At 46.4% G+C, this 25,495-nt stretch overlaps 1 protein-coding gene across 2 annotated transcripts in view; it reads right to left on the bottom strand.

The window, feature by feature from the left end:
* Positions 1-3,423: 3,423 nt before the first annotated feature.
* Positions 3,424-25,495, bottom strand: part of LOC134910132 (cytochrome c oxidase assembly protein COX20, mitochondrial) — a 37,659-nt gene continuing 15,587 nt past the window's right edge. Inside the window, exons 1-4 of one of the 2 annotated variants that reach the window (XM_063917813.1) lie at positions 8,651-8,816; positions 8,130-8,244; positions 5,239-5,302; positions 3,424-3,877 (exon numbers count right to left, since the gene is read on the bottom strand). In XM_063917813.1, the coding sequence (XP_063773883.1) occupies positions 3,739-3,877; positions 5,239-5,302; positions 8,130-8,244; positions 8,651-8,755 (423 nt within the window). In that variant the 5' untranslated portion in view covers positions 8,756-8,816 and the 3' untranslated portion in view covers positions 3,424-3,738. Of the gene's footprint in view, positions 3,878-5,238; positions 5,303-8,129; positions 8,245-8,650; positions 8,817-25,495 lie in introns of those variants that run through there. The other variant, XM_063917814.1, reaches the window with a different exon arrangement.

A 25,495-nucleotide genomic window follows, 5' to 3' on the forward strand; every position in this document is an offset into this window, starting at 1 on the left:
GGGACCATGAACAGGCTCGAATAAAACCCTTCCCCCTGGTGAGACGGGGTACAGTGACAATTACTTGATTTTGACACAACTTTAGTATCGCAACGCTTACTATCTCCCTGTCCGGAAGAGAAGCTGGTAAGGCTGATTTGAAAAACCGGTGAGGGGGCACATCTTGAAACTCTAACTTGTACCCTTGGGATACTATGTCTACTATCCAAGGATCCAGGTCCGAGTGCACCCAGACCTGACTGAAGAGCTTGAGACGTGCCCCGACTGGTGCGGACTCCCGCAACGGAGCCCCAGCATCATGCGGTGGATTTGGTAGAAGCCCGAGAGGACTTCTGCTCCTGGGAACTTGCCACAGCTTGTGACCTTTTTCCTCTTCCTCTCCCCCTCGCAGCAAGGAAGGAGGCCCCACGTCCTTTAATTTGTTGAGCCGAAAGGACTGCATCTGATAGTGAGACGATTTCTTCTGCTGTGCAGGAACCTAAGGTAAAAAAGATGACTTACCCGCTGTAGCCACAGAGACCAGGTCAGTGAGTCCGTCACCAAATAAGACCTTACCGTTAAACGGTAAAGACTCCATCGCCTTCTTAGAATCTGCATCAGTATTCCATTGATGAATCCACAATGCTCTCCTAACAGAGACTGCCATGGAATTGGCCCTTGATCCCAAAAGGCCAATATCCCTTACTGCTTCTTTTAAATACGCTGCAGCGTCCTTGATATGACCCAAGGTCAAAAGCACACTATCCCTGTCTAGGGAATCTACCTCCGATGACAAGTTATCTGCCCACTTTTCAATAGCGCTACTCACCCATGCCGCAGCAACAGCGGGTCTGAGTAGCGACCCTGTAGTGACATAAATGGACTTCAGGGTATTTTCCTGCTTACGATTCGCAGGATCCTTCAGGGCTGCCGTGTCGGGACGAAAGCGCTACCTTTTTGGATAAACGCGACAAAGCTTTATCTACCGTGGGGATTGACTCCCAGCTGTCCCTGTCCCCAGAGGGAAACGGATAAGCCATTGGAATTCTTTTGGGAACATGTACCCTTTTGTTGGGATTTTCCCAAACTTTTTCAAAAAGTGCATTCAGTTCATGAGAGGGAGGAAACGTTACCGTAGGTTTCTTGCCTTTAAACACACAGACCCTCGTATCAGGAACAGCAGGGTCCTCAGTGATACGCCACAATCATGTACTGAATACTCTTAGCCAGTTTTGGATGTAATCTGGCATCACCATAGTCGACACTAGAATCAGAATCCGTGTCGGTATCCGTATCTGCCATTTGGGCAAATGCACGTTTCTGAGACCCCAAAGGGGTCTGGACCTGTGATAAAGCATCCTCCATGACTGGTTCTTAGACTCAGATTCATCAAACCTCTTAGCCAACTTAGTTACATTCGTATTTAAAACACTCAGCATATTGACCCAATTATCTGTCGGCGGTGCCGACACTGTCACAGAACTGTCAGTCCCCACGCCAGCCTCCTCCTGGGAAGAGCATTCAGCCTCAGACATGTCAACACACACACGTACCGACAGCCACAAACACACTGGGCTATAGGGGACAGACCCACAGCACAGCCTGTTAGAGAGACACAGAGAGAGTTCTGCCAGCTCACACCCAGCGCCTATCCCGGTTCTGAATAATACTGTCCAGACCTGCTAGCGCTTTTATCAATATATATAATTCACCAATTATGAGTGCCCCCCCCCCCCCCCCCCTGCACAGCAGTGTGGAGGATCAGGGCCAGCGTCTCTGCAGCCTTCTGTGACGAGAAAAAATGGAGCTGGTGAGAGCTATGCGGCTAAGTAAGCCCCGCCCCCGACATGGCGCGCTTAGGTCCTGCTCAAAAATCTTTATACTGGCGGGGGTCCCTAACAAGTGCCTGCGGAACTGTTATATTGCTTGCCAGTGTATTTGCGGCCCCCCCATGCTGCCCGCCCTGCACCGCCGTGAACTGTGTGGGAGCATGGCGCGCAGCACGGCCGCTGCGTGGTACCTCAAGCCGTCTTCTGCTGTCACTGAAGTCTTCTGATCTTCTCATACTCACCCGGCTTCTATCTTCAGGCTTTGTGAGGGGGGTGACGGCGTGGCTCCGGGAACAAGCAGCTAGGCGTACCATAGTGATCGAACCCTCTGGAGCTAATGGTGTCTAGTAGCCTAAGAAGCAGAGCCCTTGAACTCTAAAGAAGTAGGTCTGCTTCTCTCCCCTCACTCCCACGCTGCAGTGAGCCTGTAGCCAGCAGGTCTCCCTAAAAATAAAAACCTAAATAAAGTATTTTTCTGAGAAACTCAGAAGAGCTCCTCAGCGTGCCTCTAGTCTCACTGGGCACAGAATCTAACTGGAGTCTGGAGGAGAGGCATAGAGGGAGGAGCCAGTTCACACCCATTCAAAGTCTTATAGTGTGCCCATGTCTCCTGCAGATCCCGTCTATACCCCATGGTTCTTGAAGCATCCCCAGCATCCTCTAGGACGTATGAGAAAATAGCATTAACGTGTCAGGAGTTTGAGGTGTGGACAAAGTGGAAGGAATAGATTGGACATAAATGGCTAATTCGAAGATATGAAAGCATGTTTTGGGAAGGTCAAATGTTTCCTGCAAAGTCAAAACTGTAGACCCCCTAGATAAAATACATCAGCAGTAGATTGAATCCCTTTTAGATTTTAATCTAATGTATTATTTTTCAGAGCTGGATATAAAAAGGATTCCCCCCAGAATGTAATATGTGAAGGTTTGGGATTCCAATCTTTTATTAATAGCCCACCAAGCAAAATAAGTGTTTTGAAACAAGATCCAAAATATGTGTTTGCATCATTTTTCAGGGCGTGTTACAGAACCCTAGGAGAGTACGGGATTAACAATTTACAATCAAGCTCATAGTTCGTATACATACTGCGAGAGAAACCAGTCTGCTATGTAGCAAAAGTGTACTTTCTGTGTAAAACTTGTCAGGTCTGGAAGGCGAAAGACCCCCCCCCCCCCATCTTCCCGGAGCTGTGATTTTGACTTGAACAATACGAGGTTGACAGCAAAACTACATCAGAAGTTACCAACATTTGAATTGTGTAAGAGCTTGGGAAAAATAAAAAGGATGGCTTAAGATAAGTAGCAAAAACAACAATGCAGCAATTCTATTTCTTCAGCTATAACTTGGCTACATTGACCTAAAGCACTGCTTTGTCAGCTCCTACCTGCATGTAGTGCAAGTATCACAACTGTTATTGCACCCGTAATGTATACTGTTATAACATGGAAACTACTAACAAGGGGACTTATGGAATAGGAGAGTTGGTTAAAAAACGAAAAACAAACCAAACCCTTACACCAAAGCTACTTACTGCCTGAAACATCAATAAAAATGGTAAGCATGCCAAACATTAGTAGCAATGAGTCATGAGTAACCGAATAGAATGCTAAAATATAACTTAAGCTGCTGATGTTTTCCATTTTATTAACTAGAAACAATTCAATTCTTGACTCTTAATGTAGTAAAAATAAAGTAAGATTTTATAGAAGTCATTTAGACTATATATTATAATTATACTCTTGGATATCGTTCTCCTTTATAAAGCCACTTGCTTGTGTATTCATCTGAAAGGGATGAAATGCACAGCAGAAAGTCCCATGTTCCTTTTCCTCTTCACTAGAAACTATTTTAGTATAGCCAGGTCAAAAAGTCAGATTTAAAAATGATCTCTGTGCAAGTTGCTTGCAGTCCATGAATGTGATTGCTGGATTATGACTGATCACTTTTGTAGCCGTCTTGTGTAACAGGTTTAATATCTGTTCCTTCATAGAGGATCTGCTTTTTAATACCATCTTGTAATATTCGTTGTTGAATCCTCATCTTTGCATGGTTGTATCTACAGTATATCCTAAAAAAAGTTACAGAGAAAGTAAAACCACTATTTGAGATTAGTTTTAATCAAAGCATATGCATTCAGTAGGTAATAATATAGAAACATGCTAAAAGATTGCTGTTGCAAGATATAGATCTCGCTGTTACTGCTTGAATGTGAGAGCAGAAATCAGCCTACTGTAATTGTGATTACTGCAGCACGATCTATCATGTAATTGAATCTTACCCATAGTGTGAGAAAACTGGGCTACTGGTTTGTCTTGTGCATATGTATTCCCTGCCCACGCAGTCACTAAATGACTTGATCAGCTTTGCCGTTTTAAGTTTTCCTAAACAAGTGTTATTGCTCTTTCCCATTGCAGTGAAAGGTCAGGATAAAACGTTCAGTAAAACGTTAAGTGCTCCAAACTTAGCACTTCTTTGAAAGACATGAATCACAAAATGTAAATATAAAAGTGTAATTTGCCTGTTAGAGGGTCAATGGAGCAGTACAATTTTGTGCTTCCCTGTCATTTTAAAGGGAATGTGTTTAAGTTTTTATTTGTGAATAAATAAGGTTCACAAATCAATTACCTACATGGAAGGTGTACATAAAATAAATAAGTAATGGGCCCTACACATTGACAGATCCGCTGCCCGACGGTGGATACGGCAGCAGGGGGAGTGAAGTTTCTTCACTCCCCCCGTCACCCGGCTCCATAGCACTGCATGCTAATATGGACAATCTTGTCCATATTGGCCTGCATGCATAAGCGACGGGGTACCAACGATTAACGAGCGCGGGGCCACACATCGTTAATCGTTGGTGCCTACACACTGCACGATATGAACGAATTCTCGTTCATTAATGAACAAGAATGTTCATATCGTGCATGTTATCTGCCAGTGTGTAGGGCCCTTAAGGGGAAACACCCAGCAACAGTCTTGTAGCATGCAATATCCATGCACCTTTAGATGTTCTTCAAACAAAGCCAACTAATAAGACTTAAAGGGGTTTTATTTAGGAAGAGTTGGGTTGTAAGAGCCGTCACTTCGGATTGTGTTGCTGCCCGGTATTTAAAACGGTATTGTTTCTACTAGCAAGACATGGCTAGTAGAAGCATTCCCCTTTTAAATATCCGGTACAATCTATCTGAAATGATGGATTTTACAACCCGACTCTTCACAAATAAACCCAAAGTTCTTGGATAAAAAAAAACTGATTGGAATTACAGAATTGTGTCTGGCAGCACAATGGTACTGTACTGACATATACTAATTGAACAGCATAAATAAATACGGGAATACCTGTAAATGTTTTACAAACTCAGCTAAGAATTTCTACTTAAAATAACTTTAGCTCTTATGTCACTATTAGTCTTTACGAAAGAACCTTACCAACTGCCCAGTGTACTAAGAATGAATCCTCCAAAAGCCAAGTCGCAAGAACGTCTGACTCTGCCTGCAATCGCAAAAAAAAGTATTCAGATTAATAACTTCCATACCAGCACAATATCAGCATTAACAGTAAAAAAAGCAAATGAATAAAAATAATCAAAAGTATATAAAATTGGAGATGGCAATACTTTTAATAAGTTATATGTACAATGTATAGTAGAAATACAGGCTAACACTATGGTGAATTAACTGTTCAATAAATAAATAAATAAAAAAAAGAGTCCTATGGGGAGTTTTGTGACTACACCTTCATGTACCCACACAATATATCACATTTTGGATGTAAGTACATTAAAAGGAAATGCGATATTTCTTGCCATTAGGGATGACAACATATCTGAGCTCATCTTCTATTGTATCCAAGAACATTTAAAACAGCTGGCTACACAGGCTGATCCTGTTGCTCGACTCTCTACTATACATATATTATTCACATAAATGTATACCTATATTGGCCTCACTTGTGTACTACAGTATATGGTAATGAATGAGAAACCACTACACATTTTGGGGTCGATTGTATTTATACTCGCCTCGGGAGCCTGTGCGGCTGTAATAGCCATAAATCTGACTAGGCTGAAGCCTATGAGCTCCACAATGACATGGGGCCCGTATATTGTTTTTGCTGAGACATTGTTACCCGTGCCCTGGAGCAATGGTTAAAGCGTAGCAAGACACTCCCTTAGTCAGCTGAGGTTTGTCTTGACACCATGGGAGAAAGGGGTGGGGGGTGCGGGTTTGGGGCACGACACAACGGACTAATAGCACACTAACGCTATTTCAAAAGAGTAAACACCTGAAAGCCTAGGGGCCCAGCCAAGGGTTAATACAGCCCTGTATATGCCGCTCTTAAGGTAGCTCCGGACTCCGATTTTTTTTCCCCCAACCCCCATTAGTCATGAGTCTAGGCCATTAGGGGGAGAGATGAGGTATTTTTGCTATAGAATTAGGAAAGCGTGAGTAGGATAATAGCTCATAAAATTGGAAACAACTAAAAAAGAAAATATGTGTGCAGTCTGGGAAGTTTAAAGTGCAGCTTTAGCTCCATCTAAAACGACAAAACTGCTTTTAAAATGGATCTGTAATTTATTTTCTTTCTGTAGGAAAATAACTTCGCACAAGGTGGAAAGCTGCTCAATCAGATTGTAATGTCACTCAGGTGCTAAAAGGGGAGGGGTAATTCTGTGTAGGAAAAAAACTGTGTTCCCTAATGCACACCGAGTGAATAATATTGCTATATAATAATGGTCCCATACCTAGTATTAGAGACCCCCAGTGACGGAGAAGCCTTGTCGATCGGCCTGGGGGCTTAACCCTATATCTGCAGATATACGCAACTAAGATCTCCGTATTATCTGACCATTATTATATAGCAATATTATTCACTCGGTGTGCATTAGGGAACACAGTTTTTTTCCTACACAGAATTACCCCTCCCCTTTTAGCACCTGAGTGACATTACAATCTGATTGAGCAGCTTTCCACCTTGTGTATTGTATATAGAGAGGCACAAATGGGTCAGCATTAGGAGGGATTGCTGACTCTAGTAGTGCCATAGGGGAAGCCAGGGGTATCCCCAGGTAAGCTGGCTCTCAGATGCTGTAGGTGCCATTACCATGTGGCCTTACACTGGGAATTTAACCCAGATATATATATGTAATTATTTATGGGGTGGGTGTGGGGTGCAGTGGCCCCTGTGTCGGTATGGGTGGGCTGCTGCAGGTCGGCACACCCTAACACTTTATTAACACTTATTATTTTTCCTATCACTTTGTATATATTATTTTAATCACACCACTTACACAGCACTTCTGTGCTTCTTATTAACCCCTATTAATTTTCACCTGTGTGCTGACCTGGGGTGGCCGACCTGTGCCGACATTGTGGGGTCCTGCGCCCCGGGCCCATACCTAGTATTAGAGACCCCCAGTGACGGAGAAGCCTTGTCGATCGGCCTGGGGGCTTAACCCTATATCTGCAGATATACGCAACTAAGATCTCCGTATTATCTGACCATTATTATATAGCAATATTATTCACTCGGTGTGCATTAGGGAACACAGTTTTTTTCCTACACGGAAAATAACTTCGGTAAGCTTATTTGTCATTTCATTTCTGCACAAAATACTCTGTGAATTGTAATAATATTAGCCAAAAATTAGTGAGTAGGCCAAAGAATAGTGTAAAGGGGGGGTACACAAGTAGAGATGTGTGCTGAGCAATCTATCACAGACCGCTCAGCAATCATCTCTCCCACCACTCAGCGCGATGTGTGCTGAGCGCAGGGGATGGGTGGGGGGCTTGGGGGGGGGGGGGACGCTCACTTCACACAGCGGTGAAGTGAGCGACCTACTAGGTTGCATAGGCACAATCGAGAACCGGCGATAGCGACGCGCGGGGCTACGCATCGCTATCGGCATACACACGGAGAGATCTGTGCTTAATTTCTAAGCAATCTAGTCAGGGGTGTGGTATGGTATGCCGGCGGTCGGGCTCCTGGCGACCAGCATACCGGCGCCGGGAGCCCGAACGCCGGCTTACCGAGAGTGTGGCGAGCGCAAATGAGACCCTTGCGGGCTCGCTGCGCTCGCCACACTGCAGGCACGGTGGCGCGCTACGTTATTTTATTCTCCCTCCAGGGGGGTCGTGGACCCCCACGAGGGAGAATAAGTGTCGGTATGCCGGCTGTCGGGATTCCGGCGCCGGTATACTGTGCGCCGGGATCCCGACAGCCGGCATACTGAAAACCACCCCTAGTCAGATTGCTTAGAAATTAAGCAAGGATCTCTCCGTGTGTACCCACCTTAAGATTTTTGCATATTATCACTTACTTGTTGCTAAAAAATGGCTGATACCAATCACTAAAGACCCAACAGACCCATAAAGAACAGATTCACGTGCACATGGAGTCTTTTTTACATCAAGAATCCACAACAACTTGAAAGACTAAAAGGGACAAAACAACAGAATGCAAGGATTAATATAATTTATCACAAAAAAAAAAAATCTAAATGATCTACCTATATACATTATTAGACACACACTGACTCAACACTGCATTAAAACTTGCCTATATAAAAGATGTTAATATAAAAATGACCTTCATAATGTGATATTTATTATTGTATTTTAAGTTTAGTGGTTCTTTACCTCAATAGATATTATAAGGTGATGTCCAATTAGCCATGGTAATTTACCACAGCTACAGTGCCTTTCTAAAGTATTCACCCCCCTTGGCTTTTTACCTATTTTGTTACATTACAACCTGTAATGTATTTTATTTTTTAATCTGAATTTTGTGTGATAGATATGCAAGAGGGGCCAGAAAATATACTTTATGGTAAGAACTTACAGTTGATAACAGTATTTCTCCTACGTCCACAGGATAACAATGGGATATGATGAAGCAACAGCGGATTTGCACCAATCGGTCAAAGCTTTTCCAGCCTCCCAGCATGCAACGGGCCCATCCATATATTCCCGGCTCCTGGCTCAGGCAAATCAGTTGTATTCCAAAGCTCAAGGCAGGAGCATCATAGATAGCCCTAATCAGGCGATAAGAACACACATGCAAACCAGATGTTAGTGAGTAAAAGGATCCCTCAAATCTGGTGCGTCAAGGTGGGATCGCTGTGGACTTAGGAGAAATACCGTTAGCAACGGTAAGTGCTAACCATAACATATATTTCTCCGGCTGGGTCCACGGGTTATCCACAGGATAACAATGGGATTTCCCAAAGCAATTTTGTGGTGGGTACGCTCCTGACTGGACAGGAGAATCCTTCGCCTGAATTCAGCCTCATGAGAGGCAAAGGTTTCCAAGGCATAATGTCTAATGAATGTGTTAATGGAAGACCATGTGGCTGCCTTACATATCTGTTCTGCTGAAGCACCACGTTGTGCTGCCCATGATGGACCTACCTTACGAGTAGAGTGAGCAGAGACTTTAGCCGGAACAGGGAGATCAGCCTGAGAATATGCTTCTGAAATAGTCATCCGAAGCCATCTTGCCAGTGTCTGCTTATCAGCAGGCCATCCTCTCTTGTGAAATCCGTAGAGAATGAAGAGAGAATCTGTCTTTCTGATGGCACTGGTACGATCCACGTAGATCCTTAATGCATGGACCACGTCCAGCGATGCATCTCCCGCAGAAAGTCCCGGTACCTGAAAAGCCGGGACTACAATTTCTTCATTAAGATGGAATTTAGACACCACCTTTGAAAGATACCCAGCTCTAGTTCTGAGAACTGCTTTATCTGGATTAAAAATAAAAAAAATCAGAAATGGGGAATGACACGATAATGCCCCTAAATCGGATACTCTTCTAGCGGACGCCATAGCCAGTAGAAAGAGAACTTTAGCTGTCAACCATTTAAGATCCACTTTATTAAGTGGTTCAAACGGAGCAAGTTGAAGGGCTTTCAGGACTAGAATTAAGTCCCAAGGCACTGTAGGAGGAAGAAAAGGAGGTTGAATGCGTAGCATTCCCTGGAAAAAATAAGCACATCCTGTAAATTGGCAATTTTCTTTTGGAACTACACAGTCAATGCCAACACTTGCACTCTCAAGGAAGCCACCCTCAAACCTTTATCCATTCCTGCCTGAAGGAATGCTAAGACCCTGGAAACTCTGTAAGACTTGGGGTCCATTTTCCGTTCACTGCACCAATGAATATAGGTTTGCCATATTCGTTGATAAATGCGAGCTGTGGAAGGTTTCCTTGCTCTGATCATAGTTTGAATTACCTATTGCGAGAATCCTCTTGACTTCAGGATAGAGGTTTCAAGAGCCACGCCGTCAAAGACAGTCGATCCAGATGTCTGTGATAACAAGGACCCTGCATTAGTAGATCTGGACGTTGAGGGAGCAGAAGTGGAACATCGATCGACATCCTCTGCAGATCTGTGTACCAATGCCTTCTGGGCCAAGCCGGAGCTATTAGTATCACGGCACCTTTTCCTTGCTTTATCTTTCTCACCCTATTACCCAGGGTGGTGATTAGGGGAAACACGTAAGCCAGATGAAAGTCCCATCTCACCGACAGGGCATCCTCAAAGATCACTCTGGGATCCTTTGTTCGTATGTGAGCACTTTGTTGTTCAGACGGGACGCCATGAGATCTATCTCTGGCAAACCCCACTTGTCTACTAGAGTCTGGAAGACCTCCAGGTGTAGAGCCCATTCGCTTGCCTGAATGGCATGTCGACTGAGAAAGTCCGCTTCCTAGTTTAGGACTCCCGGAACGAACACTGCGGACAAGGCTAGATGATGAAGTTCTGCCCACTTTAGTATGCGACTTACCTCCTTCATCGCTTTTCGGTTGTGAGTTCGTCCCTGATGGTTGAGGTACGCTACTGCAGTCGCATTGTCCGAGCGGATCTGGACTGGTTTTCCCCGAAGAATGTCCTTTGCCCGAATCAGTTCCATGTATATGGCCCGAAGATCCAATATACACTGCTCAAAAAAATTAAGGGAACACTTAAACAACACAATGTAACTCCAAGTCAATCACACTTCTGTGAAATCAAACTGTCCACTTAGGAAGCAACACTGATTGACAATCAATTTCACATGCTGTTGTGCAAATGGAATAGACAACAGGTGGAAATTATAGGCAATTAGCAAGACACCCCCAATAAAGGAGTTGTTCTGCAGGTGGTGACCACAGACCACTTCTCAGCTCCTATGCGCTCTGGCTGATGTTTTGGTCACTTTTGAAAGCTGGCGGTGCTTTCACTCTAGTGGTAGCATGAGACGGAGTCTACAACCCACACAAGTGGCTCAGGTAGTGCAGCTCATCCAGGATGGCACATCAATGCGAGCTGTGGCAAGAAGGTTTGCTGTGTCTGTCAGCGTAGTGTCCGGAGCATGGAGGCGCTACCAGGAGACAGGCCAGTACATCAGCAGACGTGGAGGAGGCCGTAGGAGGGCAACAACCCAGCAGCAGGACCGCTACCTCCGCCTTTGTGCAAGGAGGAACACTGCCAGAGCCCTGCAAAATGACCTCCAGCAAGCCACAAATGTGCATGTGTCTACTCAAACGATCAGAAACAGACTCCATGAGGGTGGTATGAGGGCCCAACGTCCACAGGTGGGGGTTGTGCTTACAGCCCAACACCGTGTAGGACGTTTGGCATTTGCCAGAGAACACCAAGATTGTCAAATTCGCCACTGGCGCCCTGTGCTCTTCACAGATGAAAGCAGGTTCTCACTGAGCACATGTGACAGACGTGAGTCTGGAGATGCCAAGGAGAACGTTCTGCTGCCTGCAACATCCTCCAGCATGACCGATTTGGCAGTGGGTCCGTAATGGTGTGGGGTGGCATTTCTTTGGGGGGCCGCACAGCCCTCAATGTGCTCGCCAGAGGTAGCCTGACTGCCATTAGGTACCGAGATGAGATCCTCAGACCCCTTGTGAGACCATATGCTGGTGCGGTCGGCCCTGGGTTCCTCCTAATGCAAGACAATGCTAGACCTCATGTGGCTGGAGTGTGTCAGCAGTTCCTGCAAGACGAAGGCATTGATGCTATGGACTGGCCCGCCCGTTCCCCAGACCTGAATCCAATTGAGCACATCTAGGACATCATGTCTCGCTCCATCCACTACAGACTGTCCAGGAGTTGGCGTATGCTTTAGTCGAGGTCTGGGAGGAGATCCCTCAGGAGACCATCCGCCACCTCATCAGGAGCATGCCCAGGCGTTGTAGGGAGGTCATACAGGCACGTGGAGGCCACACACACTACTGAGCCTCATTTTGACTTGTTTTAAGGACATTACATCAAAGTTGGATCAGCCTGTAGTGTGTTTTTCCACTTTAATTTTGAGTGACTCCAAATCCAGACCTCCATGGGTTAATAAATTTGATTTCCATTGATAATGTTTGTGTGATTTTGTTGTCAGCACATTCAACTATGTAATGAACAAAGTATTTAATAAGAATATTTCATTCATTCAGATCTAGGATGTGTTATTTTAGTGTTCCCTTTATTTTTTTGAGCAATGTATTTATTGGCAGGCAACTTTCTTCCTTGGTTCATTGCCCCTGAAAACACAACCTTGCTGACACTGCTCCCCAGCCCTGGAGACTGGCATCTGTCGTCAGAATTTCCCAATCTGATATCCAAAAGGGCATCCCCTTGTCCAGATGGGATGTCTGTAGCCACCAGGCTAATGACCTTCTTACTTCTAACGTAAGAACCATAGTCTGTGTTTTTATCGTCTGATGCAACGCATTCCATTTGGCAAGAATCAGACGATGCAAAGGCCTTGAATGTAATTGTGCATACTCCACCATGTCGAATGTTGACACCATCAAACCCGTCACGCGCATTGCTGCGTGAATGGATACCTTTTGACTGTGTAACAAGTCCTGAATCCTTGACTGAACCTTGGATATCTTGTTCAGAGGTAAAATTACTCTCTGAAACCTTGAATCCAGTACAGCCCCCAAATGAGTCCTCCGCTGTGACGGAACCAGAGACGATTTTGCCCAATTTATGAGCCACCCGTGGTTCTGCAGACACGTTATTGTCTGTTGCAGATGACATAAGATCAATTCCTGCATCAGATCGTTGAGGTATGGAAATATTCTTATCCCCTGCTGGCGGAGATAAGCTGCCATTACCACCATAATCTTGGTAAATACTCTGGGGGCTATGGCTAACCCAAAAGGTAGGGCCTGGAACTGAAAATGCTGTTGGAGGATAGCAAACCTGAGATAGCACTGATGGGACAGTACTATCGGAACATGTAAGTAAACATCCTGTATATCCAGGGATACCATATAATCCCCTGGCTCCATGGCCAAAATGATGGAACGTAATGTCTCCATGTGAAACCGAGGTACCCAAATGTATTTGTTCAGCATTTTGAGATTGAGAATGGGCCAAAAAAAAGACCCATTTGGCTTCTGAACTAAAAACAGATTGGAGTAAAAACCCTTTCCTCATTGTGCAGGAGGAACTGGAAAGAGTACTCCTGACTGAAGCAATCTCTGGACTGCCTCTAACAAAGCCCTGGCCTTCGTCTCTACCCGAGATGGGCTGGTACAAAAAAAAACCTTTCAGGAGGGTGCTTTTTGAAGGCAAACGCATAACCTAGAGATACCGCTTCCTGCACTGAGGCATCTGTTGTAGACTGCTGCCAGATCTGGGCAAAGTGAAGAAGTCGGCACCCCACCGTGGGGTCCCCCAGGTGGAGGCCTGCACCATCTGGCTGACAGCTTATTATGTTATGTTTTCTCAACTGGTCATCTGGTAGCCCAATGCTTTTTAGTCTTACCAGACTTGTTGTATTGAGGCTGCTTGCCATCACTTTTTCCTTTAGCTTTTCCTGGAGACCAAAAGGGCTGAAAAGCTGGAACATTAGGTTTGAAATTTTATGTGGAAGGAAACTTGACCTTCTTGGAGTCTGCTTCTGATTCCAGAATATCTGTCAATTCTTAACCAAAAAGAATATCTCCAGAAAAGGGCAAAGATTCCAAAACCTTCTTAGATTCTGAATCAGCTTTCCACGTACGTAGCCAAACTGCTCTGCGAGCAGCTATTGTTGAAGCTATTGTTGGAGGCAATAGTACCCATATCCAATCTGCTTCTTCCAAGAACATTGCAGCCTGTTTTATATGTGCCATACGGGGATTTTTGTTCTCTAGAAGCTATTGAAAAATCTCCCTACAATGCATCAGCCCAGGCAGCCACTACCTTTGCCATCCAAGCTGAAGCCATGGCTGGTCTTATGACTGCCCCAGACAGGGAAAAAATGTTTTTTAGAAAACCATCCACTCTCCTATCCTTGACATCATTTAACGATGTTGAAGGCAAAGTTAATGTAGATTTTCGCACTAATCGAATTACATGCGTATCTACTTTAGGAGCCGCCTCTCTTTTTAAACAATCCTCAGCTGGAAGAGGATAATTGGAATCCCATTTCTTAGGAATTCTAAACTTCTTATTGGGCATAGCCCAAGCCTCTTTCATGATTTACCTCAGCTGAACTGACCCTGGAAACTCAGTCTTAACTGTTTTGGGACGTTTAAAAACACAGGTGCCTTGGTTTTTTAACACAGGCTCTGCTGAATCCTCTACCTTTAATTAACTTAGCTATATCCACTGAGCTGAGACCTTCCTCCTCTTCGTATGCCGAAGTAGAATGAATTGAGCTTTCATTTTCTAATGAATAATCATCTAAATCATGTGTAGCCTGTGAGGGTGAAGATTTACTTACCACCGGCATATCAGCTTGTTTCTTTTGAAAGTCTGCTGCTGGAAGTGATACACCATAGGTGGGGAGCTGCATGTAAGGGTTAATAGTGTAACCTCTCTCTGGTACAGGAGTTGGAGGAATTATCCGTTCACCTATACTGGATAAAGTCTGTGCAAACACAGCCCAAGGTGGATCCATCTGCACCTACCTTGTATTTTTCAATAACCCCTGGTGAAAGCCAAAACAATTTGCACACAAACCATCCTGAACCAGATCCTGAGAGGATAACACAGCTTTGCAAGAAAAACATGATATGAGTGTTGCTGTGAGTGTACCTTCCTCACCTTTGCCGCTCTTAGACATGATAAATAATCAACACTTCCACAATGTGCTACGCAATTTGTGACTGTAATCACTTTAAGTTCTTAATGTGACATACAATCCGACCCTACCCATGCACCAGCATTGAGGATCGGAATAAACACAACTGACAGAAATATAGTAAAGTCAGCAATCACACTAGCAGTCAGTCACATATTATACATTCGTATAATAAGCACTATGAGCACATCATCATCTACAACTACATTTTAAATATGTAGGAGAACATATTACTCCATCATGTTTAAACAGATCCAACGTATTCTGATGCATTGCTAAAGAAACAACAGTAAATGTATACAGACTCATATGCAATAGGCACTTATCTAACTATTCGTACTCAAAAGGGTAGAGACTTAGTGCTGTATTACCCGTACTCAGTAGAGTGGGATACAGGGAAACTCACCTCGCTTCTAGGACCGATCAATACATTAGCGAACGCCGAGTGGATCCAAATGCTACTAGTGTACATTGCCGCTCCATGAAAATATAGTGAACACAGGCAGTCACACAGCCGCCAATGCTGCAACTGGGTCCCCTTCGTGTACAGCATCTGAGACAGAAGCAGGAAAGAGTTCATGGCGGGAGACTTGGAGGAAACTGGTCATGAACCAGGGGGGAGGGGTGACCAGGAGAGCGTCTGACTTCCCACTGCTGACATCAACCCTAGGGATCGCGGCCTCATACTATTCCTGGAGCCTCTGATCGTTAAGGCCTAGCGCTGGTGCACCTGGGGTGGCAGCAGCGTCAGCGACTGTTTCGTAGTCTCCTCCCAAAAGAGTGCGGCTGTGTCTGTATTCCCCCACTAAGCGGAGCCAATAGCTTGCCTTCTCCCCGTGCTCCGGCCGCAGCCTGGTAACATCTGCTGGACCTTCTAGTATATCCGACACAGACGCCCGCCGAAAACAGCACTGTAAGCGTTGTCATGACCCGGCGGGGAGTTGTTGGAGTGACTCTTTCTAAGGTACGTATAAGACACTGTTTAAAAAGATCACTCAAGAAAAAATAGTAAGACTATAAAAATAAAATAAGAAAGCTTAGGGCTGCTAAAAACCATGGTCCGGATCCTGCGGCACCAAACAAAAAACTGTTTTGCCTGAGCCAGGAGGCAGGGCTATATGGACGGGCCCGTTGCATGCTGGGAGGCCGGAAAAGACTTGACCAATTGGTGCAAATCCGCTGTCGCTTAATCATATCCCATTGTCATCCCTTGAAAAACCTGTGGACCCTGCCGGAGAAAAAGCAATTACTTAGTGTTAAAAATAAGAAGGCACGTTTTGAGTTTGCCAAAAGGTATGCGGATAACTGCCCAAATGTATGGAGGAAGGTGCTCTAGTCAGAGGAGACTAAAATTTTACTTTTCGGCCACCAAGGAAAACGCTATGTCTGGCGCAAACCCAACACATCCCTTCACCCCAAGAACACCATCCCCACAGTGAAACATGGTGGTGGCAGCATCATGCTGTGGGGATGTTTTTCAGCAGCAGGGACTGGTAAACGTTTTCGAGTCGAGGGAAAGATGGTGATATACAGGGATATTCTTGAGCAAAACCTGTTTCAGTCTGCCTGTGATTTGTGACTGGGACGGAGGTTCACCTTCCAGCAGGACAATAATCCGAAGCATACTGCTAAAGCAACACTCGAGTAGTTTAAGGGGAAACATTTAAATGTGTTGGAATGGCTTAGTTAAAACCCAGATCTCAATCCAATTGAAAATCTGTGGTTAGACTTGAAGATTGCTGTTCAGAAGCGGAAACCATCCAACATGAAGGAGCTGGAGCAGTTTTGCCTTGAGGAATGGGCAAAAATCCCAGCGGCAAGATGTGTCAAGCTCATAGAGACTTATCCAAAGCAACATGCAGCTGTAATTGCTGCAAAAGCTGGCTCTACAAAGTACTGACTTTAGGGGGGTGAATAGTTATGCACGCTGACGTTTTCTGTTATTTTGTCCTATTTGTTGTTTGCTTCACAATTAAAAAAAAATAAAAAATCTTCAAAGTTGTAGGCATGTTCTGTGAATAAAATGATACAAACCTTCAAACAATCCATTTTAATTCCAGGTTGTGAAGCATCAAAACATGAAAAATGCAAAGGAGGGGGAGGAGGGTGCATACTTTAGCAAGGCACTGTAATTTACCCGCCTGGGCTATACAATTAGCGCCGAAGTAATAAAGCATGCATTTATTCCCGATCGCGCTGTTTTTGCACGAAAATGTAACATTGTTTGGACAGAAAAATTAGGGGCTAATGGAATAGCCAGAAAATGGGATTTTAAATTACCTATGGGTAAATCCTTTTCTCGTAGTCCGTAGAGGATGCTGGGGTCCACATTAGTACCATGGGGTATAGACGGGTCCCTTGGGAGCCATGGGCACTTTAAGAGGTTAAGTGTGTGGGCTGGCTCCTACCAGACTCAGTATAGAAACCGTGCCCGAGGAGACAGACAACTTCGAGAGAAGGAATTTACACAGATAGTGGTGAGATTCACACCAGCTCACACATACACGGCAAACCAAGCGAAACAGCTTGAATACTCAGCAACGGCTGAACAACATTACTTAACCAAGTAACAACACAGTACTAAACCAAGAACAAAGCAGTACTGAAGTAACCACTGCAGGGTAACGAAGCGCTGGGCGGGGGCCCAGCATCCTCTACAGACTACGAAAAAGGATTTACCGATAGGTAATTAAAATCCTATTTTCTCTTACGTCCTAGAGAATGCTGGGGTCCACATTAGTACCATGGGGATGTACCAAAGCTCCCAGAACGGGAGGGAGAGCGCTGAGGCTCCTGCAGAACCAATTGACCAAACCTTAGGTCCTCAGAGGCCAAAGTATCGAACTTGTAGAACTTAGCAAATGCGTTCAACCCTGACCAAGTAGCCGCTCAGCAAAGTTGTAAAGCCGAGACACCCCGGGCAGCCGCCCAGAAAGAACCCACCTTACGAGTAGAATGGGCCTGAACAGATTTTGGACACGGCAAGCCTGCCGTAGAATAAGCATGCTGAATAGTAAACCTGATCCAGCGAGAAATCGTCTGCTTAGAAGCAGGATACCCAACCTTGGGGGTCATTCGGAGTTGTTCACTCGTTGCCGATTTTCGCTATACTGCGATTAGTCGCTTACTGCGCATGCGCGAGGTTCACAGAGCGCATGCGCTTAGTTATTTTACACAGAAGTTAGGTATTTTACTCACGGCATAACAAGGATTTTTCATCGTTCTGGTGATCGGAGTGTGATTGACAGGAAGTGGGTGTTTCCGGGCGGAAACTGGCAGTTTTCTGGGAGTGGGCGAAAAAACGCTGGCGTTTCTGGGAAAAACGAGGGAGTGTCTGAAGAAACGGGGGGAGTGTCTGGGCGAACGCTGGATGTGTTGGTGACGTCAAACCAGGAACGAAACTGACTGAACTGATCGCAATGTAGGAGTAAGTCTAGAGCTACTCAAACTGCTAAGAAATTTCTATTCGCAATTCTGCTAATCTTTCGTTCGCAATTCTGCTAAGCTAAGATACACTCCCAGAGTGTGCAATGCTGCTAAAAGCAGCTAGCGAGCGAACAACTCGGAATGAGGGCCCTTGTTGGGATCATAAAAATAATAAGAATTTACTCACCGGTAATTCTATTTCTCGTAGTCCGTAGTGGATGCTGGGTACTCCGTAAGGACCATGGAGAATAGATGGGCTCCGCAGGAGACTGGGCACTCTTAAAAGAAAGATTAGGTACTATATCTGGTGTGCACTGGCTCCTCCCTCTATGCCCCTCCTCCAGACCTCAGTTAGGGAAACTGTGCCCAGAAGAGCTGACATTACTAGGAAAGGATTTGGAATCCAGGGTAAGACTCATACCAGCCACACCAATCACACCGTACAACTTGTGATAACTATACCCAGTTAACAGTATTAACAACAACTGAGCCTCATTTAACAGATGGCTCATAACAATAACCCTTTAGTTAAGCAATAACTATATACATGTATTGCAGAGAGTCCGCACTTGGGACGGGCTCCCAGCATCCACTACGGACTACGAGAAATAGAATTACCGGTGAGTAAATTCTTATTTTCTCTGACGTCCTAGTGGATGCTGGGTACTCTGTAAGGACCATGGGGATTATACCAAAGCTCCCAAACGGGCGGGAGAGTGCGGATGACTCTGCAGCACCGAATGAGCAAACTCAAGGTCCTCCTCAGCCAGGATATCAAACTTGTAGAATTTGGCAAAAGTGTTTAAACACGACCAAGTAGCAGCTCGGCAAAGTTGTAAAGCAGAGACCCCTCGGGCAGCCGCCCAAGAAGAGCCCACCTTCCTCGTGGAATGGGCTTTTACTGATTTAGGATGCGGCAGTCCAGCCGCATAATGTGCAAGCTGAATCGTGCTACAGACCTAGCGAGCAATAGTCTGCTTTGAAGCAGGATCACCCAGCTTGTTGGGTGCATGCAGGATAAATAGAGAGTTTTTGACTCTAGCCGTCCTGGAAACGTAGATTTTCAGGGCCCGGACTACGTCCAGCAACTTGGAATCCTCCAAGTCCCGAGTAGCCGCAGGCACCACAATAGGTTGGTTCAAATGAAACGCTGATACCACCTTTGGGAGAAATTGGGGACGAGTCCTCAATTCTGCCCTGTCCATATGGAACATCAGATATGGGCTTTTACATGACAAAGCCGCCAATTCTGACACACGCCTAGCTGAGGCCAAGGCCAACAGCATGACTACCTTCCACGTGAGATACTTCAACTCCACGGTCTGAAGTGGCTCAAACCAATGTGATTTCAGGAAATCCAACACAACGTTGAGACCCCAAGGTGCCACTGGAGGCACAAAAGGGGGCTGAATATGCAGCACTCCCTTAACAAACGTCTGAACTTCAGGCAGTGAAGCCAGTTCTTTTTGAAAGAAAATAGACAGGGCTGAAATCTGGACTTTTATGGATCCCAATTTTAGGCCCATAGTCACTCCTGACTGTAGGAAGTGCAGAAAATCGACCCAGCTGGAATTCCTCTGTTGGGGCCTTCCTGGCCTCACACCAAGCAACATATTTTCACCATATGCGGTGATAATGTTTTGCTGTCACATCCTTCCTAGCTTTTATCAGCGTAGGAATCACTTCATCTGGAATGCCCTTTTCCGTTAGGATCCGGCGTTCAACCGCCATGCCGTCAAACGCAGCCGCGGTAAGTCTTGGAACAGACAGGGCCCCTGCTGCAGCAGGTGCTGTCGGAGCGGCAGAGGCCATGGGTCCTCTGAGATCATTTCTTGTAGTTCTGGGTACCAAGTTCTTCTTGGCCAATCCGGAACGATGAGTATAGTTCTTACTCCTCTCTTTCTTATTATCCTCAGTACCTTGGGTATGAGAGGAAGAGGAGGGAACACATAAACCGACTGGTACACCCACGGTGTCACTAGGGCGTCCACAGCTATCGCCTGAGGGTCCCTTGACCTGGCGCAATATCTTTTTAGCTTTTTGTTGAGGCGGGACGCCATCATGTCCACCTGTGGCCGTTCCCAACGATTTACAATCAGCTTGAAGACTTCTGGATGAAGTCCCCACTCTCCCGGGTGGAGGTCGTGCCTGCTGAGGAAGTCTGCTTCCCAATTGTCCACTCCCGGAATGAACACTGCTGACAGTGCTAGCACGTGATTCTCCGCCCATCGAAGAATCCTTGTGGCTTCTGCCATTGCCATCCTGCTTCTTGTGCCGCCCTGGCGATTTACATGGGCGACCGCCGTGATGTTGTCTGACTGAATCAGCACCGGTTGGTTTTGAAGCAGGGGTACTGCTTGACTCAGGGCGTTGTAAATGGCCCTTAGTTCCAGAATATTTATGTGTAGGGAAGTCTCCTGACTTGACCACTGTCCTTGGAAGTTTCTTCCCTGAGTGACTGCCCCCCAACCTCGGAGGCTTGCATCTGTGGTCACCAGGACCCAGTCCTGTATGCCGAATCTGCGGCCCTCGAGAAGATGAGCACTCTGCAGCCACCACAGTAGCGACACCCTGGCCCTCGGGGACAGGGTGATAAACCGATGCATCTGAAGATGCGATCCGGACCACTTGTCTAACAGATCCCACTGAAAGATCCTTGCATGGAACCTGCCGAAAGGAATTGCTTCGTAAGAAGCTACCAACTTTCCCAGGACTCGCGTGCAGTGATGCACCGACACCTGTTTTGGATTCAGGAGGTCCCTGACCAGAGATGACAATTCCTGGGCCTTTTCCACCGGGAGAAACACCTTCTTCTGTTCTGTGTCCAGAATCATGCCCAAGAACAGCAGACGCGTCGCAGGAATCAGCTGCGACTTTGGGATATTCAGAATCCAGCCGTGCTGTTGTAGCACTTCCCGAGATAGTGCTACGCTGACTAACAACTGCTCTTTGGACCTCGCCTTTATAAGGAGATCGTCCAAGTACGGGATAATTATAACTCCCTTCTTCCGAAGGAGTATCATCATTTCGGCCATTACCTTGGTAAATACCCCGGGTGCCGTGGACAGACCAAACGGCAACGTCTGGAATTGGTAATGACAGTCCTGTACCACAAACCTGAGGTACTCCTGGTGAGGTGGGTAAATGGGGACATGCAGGTAAGCATCCTTGATGTCCAGCGACACCATAAAATCCCCCTCTTCCAGGCTTGCAATAACCGCCCTGAGCGATTCCATCTTGAACTTGAACTTCCTTACATAAGTGTTCAAGGATTTTAAATTTAGAATGGGTCTCACCGAACCGTCTGGTTTCGGTACCACAAACATTGTGGAATAGTAACCCCGTCCCTGTTGAAGGAGGGGAACCTTGATTATCACCTGCTGAAGGTACAGCTTGTGAATAGCCGCCAGTACTACCTCCCTTTCCCTGGGAGCAGCTGGCAAGGCTGATTTGAGGTAACGGCGAGGGGGAGTGGCCTCGAACTCCAGCTTGTATCCCTGAGATACCACTAGTAGCACCCAGAGATCCACCTGTGAGCGAACCCACTGGTCGCTGAAGTGCCGGAGACGCGCCCCCACCGCACCTGGCTCCACCTGTGGAGCCCCAGTGTCATGCGGTGGACTTAGTGGAAGCAGGGGAGGATTTTTGTTCCTGGGAACTGGCTGTCTGATGCAGCTTTTTTCCTCTACCCCTGCCTCTGGGCAGAAAGGATGCGCCTCTGACCCGCTTGCCTTTCTGAGGCCGAAAGGACTGTACTTGATAATACGGTGCTTTCTTAGGCTGTGAGGGAACCTGAGGTAAAAAAGTCGACTTCCCAGCTGTTGCTGTGGATACGAGGTCCGAGAGACCGTCTTCAAACAATTCCTCACCTTTATAAGGCAAAACCTCCATGTGCCTTTTAGAATCAGCATCACCTGTCCACTGCCGAGTCCATAATACTCTCCTGGCAGAAATGGACATTGCATTAATTCTAGATGCCAGCCGGCAAATGTCCCTCTGTGCATCCCTCATATATAAGACGACGTCTTTTATATGCTCTATGGTTAGCAAAATAGTATCCCTGTCGAGGGAATCAATGTTGTCTGACAGGGTATCCGACCATGCTGCTGCAGCACTACACATCCATGCTGAAGCAATTGCAGGTCTCAGTATAGTACCTGAGTGTGTATATACAGACTTCAGGATAGCCTCTATCTGCAGGCTCCTTTAGGGCGGCCGTATCCTGAGACGGCAGTGCCACCCTTTTAGATAAGCGTGTGAGCGCCTTGTCCACCCTAAAATGTCTCCCAACGCAACCTATCCATTGGCGGGAAAGGGTACGCCATCAGTAACCTCTTAGAAATCACTAGTTTCTTATCAGGGGAACACCACGCTTCTTCACACAATTCATTTAACTCATCAGATGGGGGAAAAGTCACTGGCTGCTTTTTCTCCCCAAACATAATACCCTTTTTAGTGGTAACCGGGTTAATGTCAGAAATGTGCAACACATTTTTCATTGCCGTAATCATGCATCGGATGGCCCTTGTGGACTGTACATTTGTCTCATCCTCGTCTACACTGGAGTCAGACTCCGTGTCGACATCTGTGTCTGCCATCTGAGGTAGCGGGCGTTTTTGAGCCCCTGATGGCCTCTGAGACGCCTGGGCAGGCGCGGCTTGAGATGCCGGCTGTCCCAAAGCTGTTACGTCATCTAACCTTTTATGTAAGGAGTTGACACTGTCGGTTAATACCTTCCACATATCCATCCACTCTGGTGTCGGCCCCGTAGGGGGCGACATCACACTTATCGGCTCCTGCTCCGCCTCCACGTAAGCCTCCTCATCAAACATGTCGACACAGCCGTACCGACACACCGCACACACACAGGGAATGCTCTGACTGAGGACAGGACCCCACCAAGTCCTTTGGGGAGACAGAGAGAGAGTATGCCAGCACACACCACAGCGCTATAGATCACAGGGATTTACACTGTACTGAGTGATTTTTCCCAATAGCTGCTATTATACACAATTTTGCGCCTAAATTTATGTGCCCCCCCTCTCTTTTTTACCCTTGTTGTATGGATACTGCAGGGGAGAGCCTGGGGAGCGTCCTTCCAGCGGAGCTGTGAAGAGAAAATGGCGCTGGTGTGCTGAGGAAGATAGCCCCGCCCCTTCAGCGGCGGGCTTCTCCCGCTTTTTATAATGTTAATGGCGGGGTTTTTTGCACATATACAGTGTTATACACTGTATTATGTGCTAATTGTGCCAAAAGGTAATCTAATTGCTGCCCAGGGCGCCGCCGCCCCCCCCCCCCCCCCCCACCCCCACCCAGCGCCCTGCACCCAACATTGACCGGAGTGTGTGGTGTGCTATGGGAGCAATGGCGCACAGCTGCAGTGCTGTGCGCTACCTTAATGAAGACAGGAGTCTTCAGCCGCCGTTTTACGTCTTTTTTTTAAATTTTTTTTAGTAAGCTCAGGAGAGCCCACTAGGTGCATCCAGCTCTGGCCGGGCACAGATTCTAACTGAGGTCTGGAGGAGGGGCATAGAGGGAGGAGCCAGTGCACACCAGATATAGTACCTAATCTTTCTTTTAAGAGTGCCCAGTCTCCTGCGGAGCCCGTCGATTCCCCATGGTCCTTAGAGTACCCAGCATCCACTAGGACGTCAGAGAAATACAAAAAAATAAAGCTCAGTAAAATGACCCAAAAATCTAAATCAAAATCGTCTGCGGAGAAGCGTAAACTTGCCAATGTGCCATTTACGACACGGAGTGGCAAGGAACGGCTGAGGCCCTGGCCTATGTTCAAGGCTAGTGGTTCAGCTTCACCTGAGGATGGAAGCAGTCATCCTCCTGCTAGAAAACTTAAAAGAGTTAAGCTGGCAAAAGCACAGCAAAGAACTGTGCGTTCTTCTAAATCACAAATCCCCAAGGAGAGTCCAATTTTGTCGGTTGCGATGCCTGACCTTCCCAACACTGGACGGGAAGAGGTTGCGCCTTCCACCATTTGCACGTCCCCTGCAATTGCTGGAAGGAGCACCCGCAGTCCAGTTCCTGATAATCAAATTGAAGAGGTCACTGCTGAAGTACACCAGGATGAGGATATGGGTGTTGCTGGCGCTGCGGAGGAAATTGACAAGGAGGATTCTGATGGTGAGGTGGTTTGTTTAAGTCAGGCACCCGGGGAGACACCTGTTGTCCGTGGGACGAATATGGCCATTGACATGCCTGGTCAAATTACAAAAAAAATCACCTCTTCGGTGTGGAATTATTTCAACAGAAATGCGGACAACTGGTGTCTAGGCGTGTGTCGCCTTTGTCAAGCTGTAATAAGTAGGGGTAAGGACGTTAATCACCTAGGAACATCCTCCCTTATACGTCACCTGGACCGCATTCATCAGAAGTCAGTGACAAGTTTAAAAACTTTGGATGAAAGCGGAAGCAGTCCACTGACCACTAAATCCCTTCCTCTTGTAACCAAGCTCCTGCAAACCACACCACCAACTCCCTCAGTGTCAATTTCCTCCTTACACAGGAAAGCCAATAGTCCTGCAGGCCATGTCACTGGCAAGTCTGACGAGTCCTCTCCTGCCTGGGATTCCTCCGATGCATCCTTGAGTGTAACGCCTACTGCTGCTGGTGCTGCTGTTGTTGCTGCTGCTGGGAGTCGATCGTCATCCCAGAGGGGAAGTCGGAAGACCACTTGTACTACTTCCAGTAAGCAATTGACTGTCCAACAGTACTTTGCGAGGAAGATGAAATATCACAGCAGTCATCCGGCTGCAAAGCGGATAACTCAGGCCTTGGCAGCCTGGGCGGTGAGAAACGTGTGTCCGGTATCCACCGTTAATTCACAGGCAACTAGAGACTTGATTGAGGTACTGTGTCCCCGGTACCAAATACCATCTAGGTTCCATTTCTCCAGGCAGGCAATAACGAAAATGTACACAGACGTCAGAAAAAGAGTCACCAGTGTCCTAAAAAATGCAGTTGTACCCAATGTCCACTTAACCACGGACAAGTGGAGCAGGGCAGACTCAGGACTATATGACTGACAGCCGACTGGGTAGATGTATTGCCTCTCGCAGCAAGAACAGCAGCGGCGGCACCAGTAGCAGCATCTCGCAAACGCCAACTCGTTCCTAGGCAGGCTACGCTTTGTATCACCGCTTTCCAGAAGAGGCACACAGCTGACAACCTCTTA

The sequence above is a fragment of the Pseudophryne corroboree genome, chromosome 4, assembly GCF_028390025.1.
Source record: "Pseudophryne corroboree isolate aPseCor3 chromosome 4, aPseCor3.hap2, whole genome shotgun sequence".
NCBI classification, from domain to species: domain Eukaryota; kingdom Metazoa; phylum Chordata; class Amphibia; order Anura; family Myobatrachidae; genus Pseudophryne; species Pseudophryne corroboree.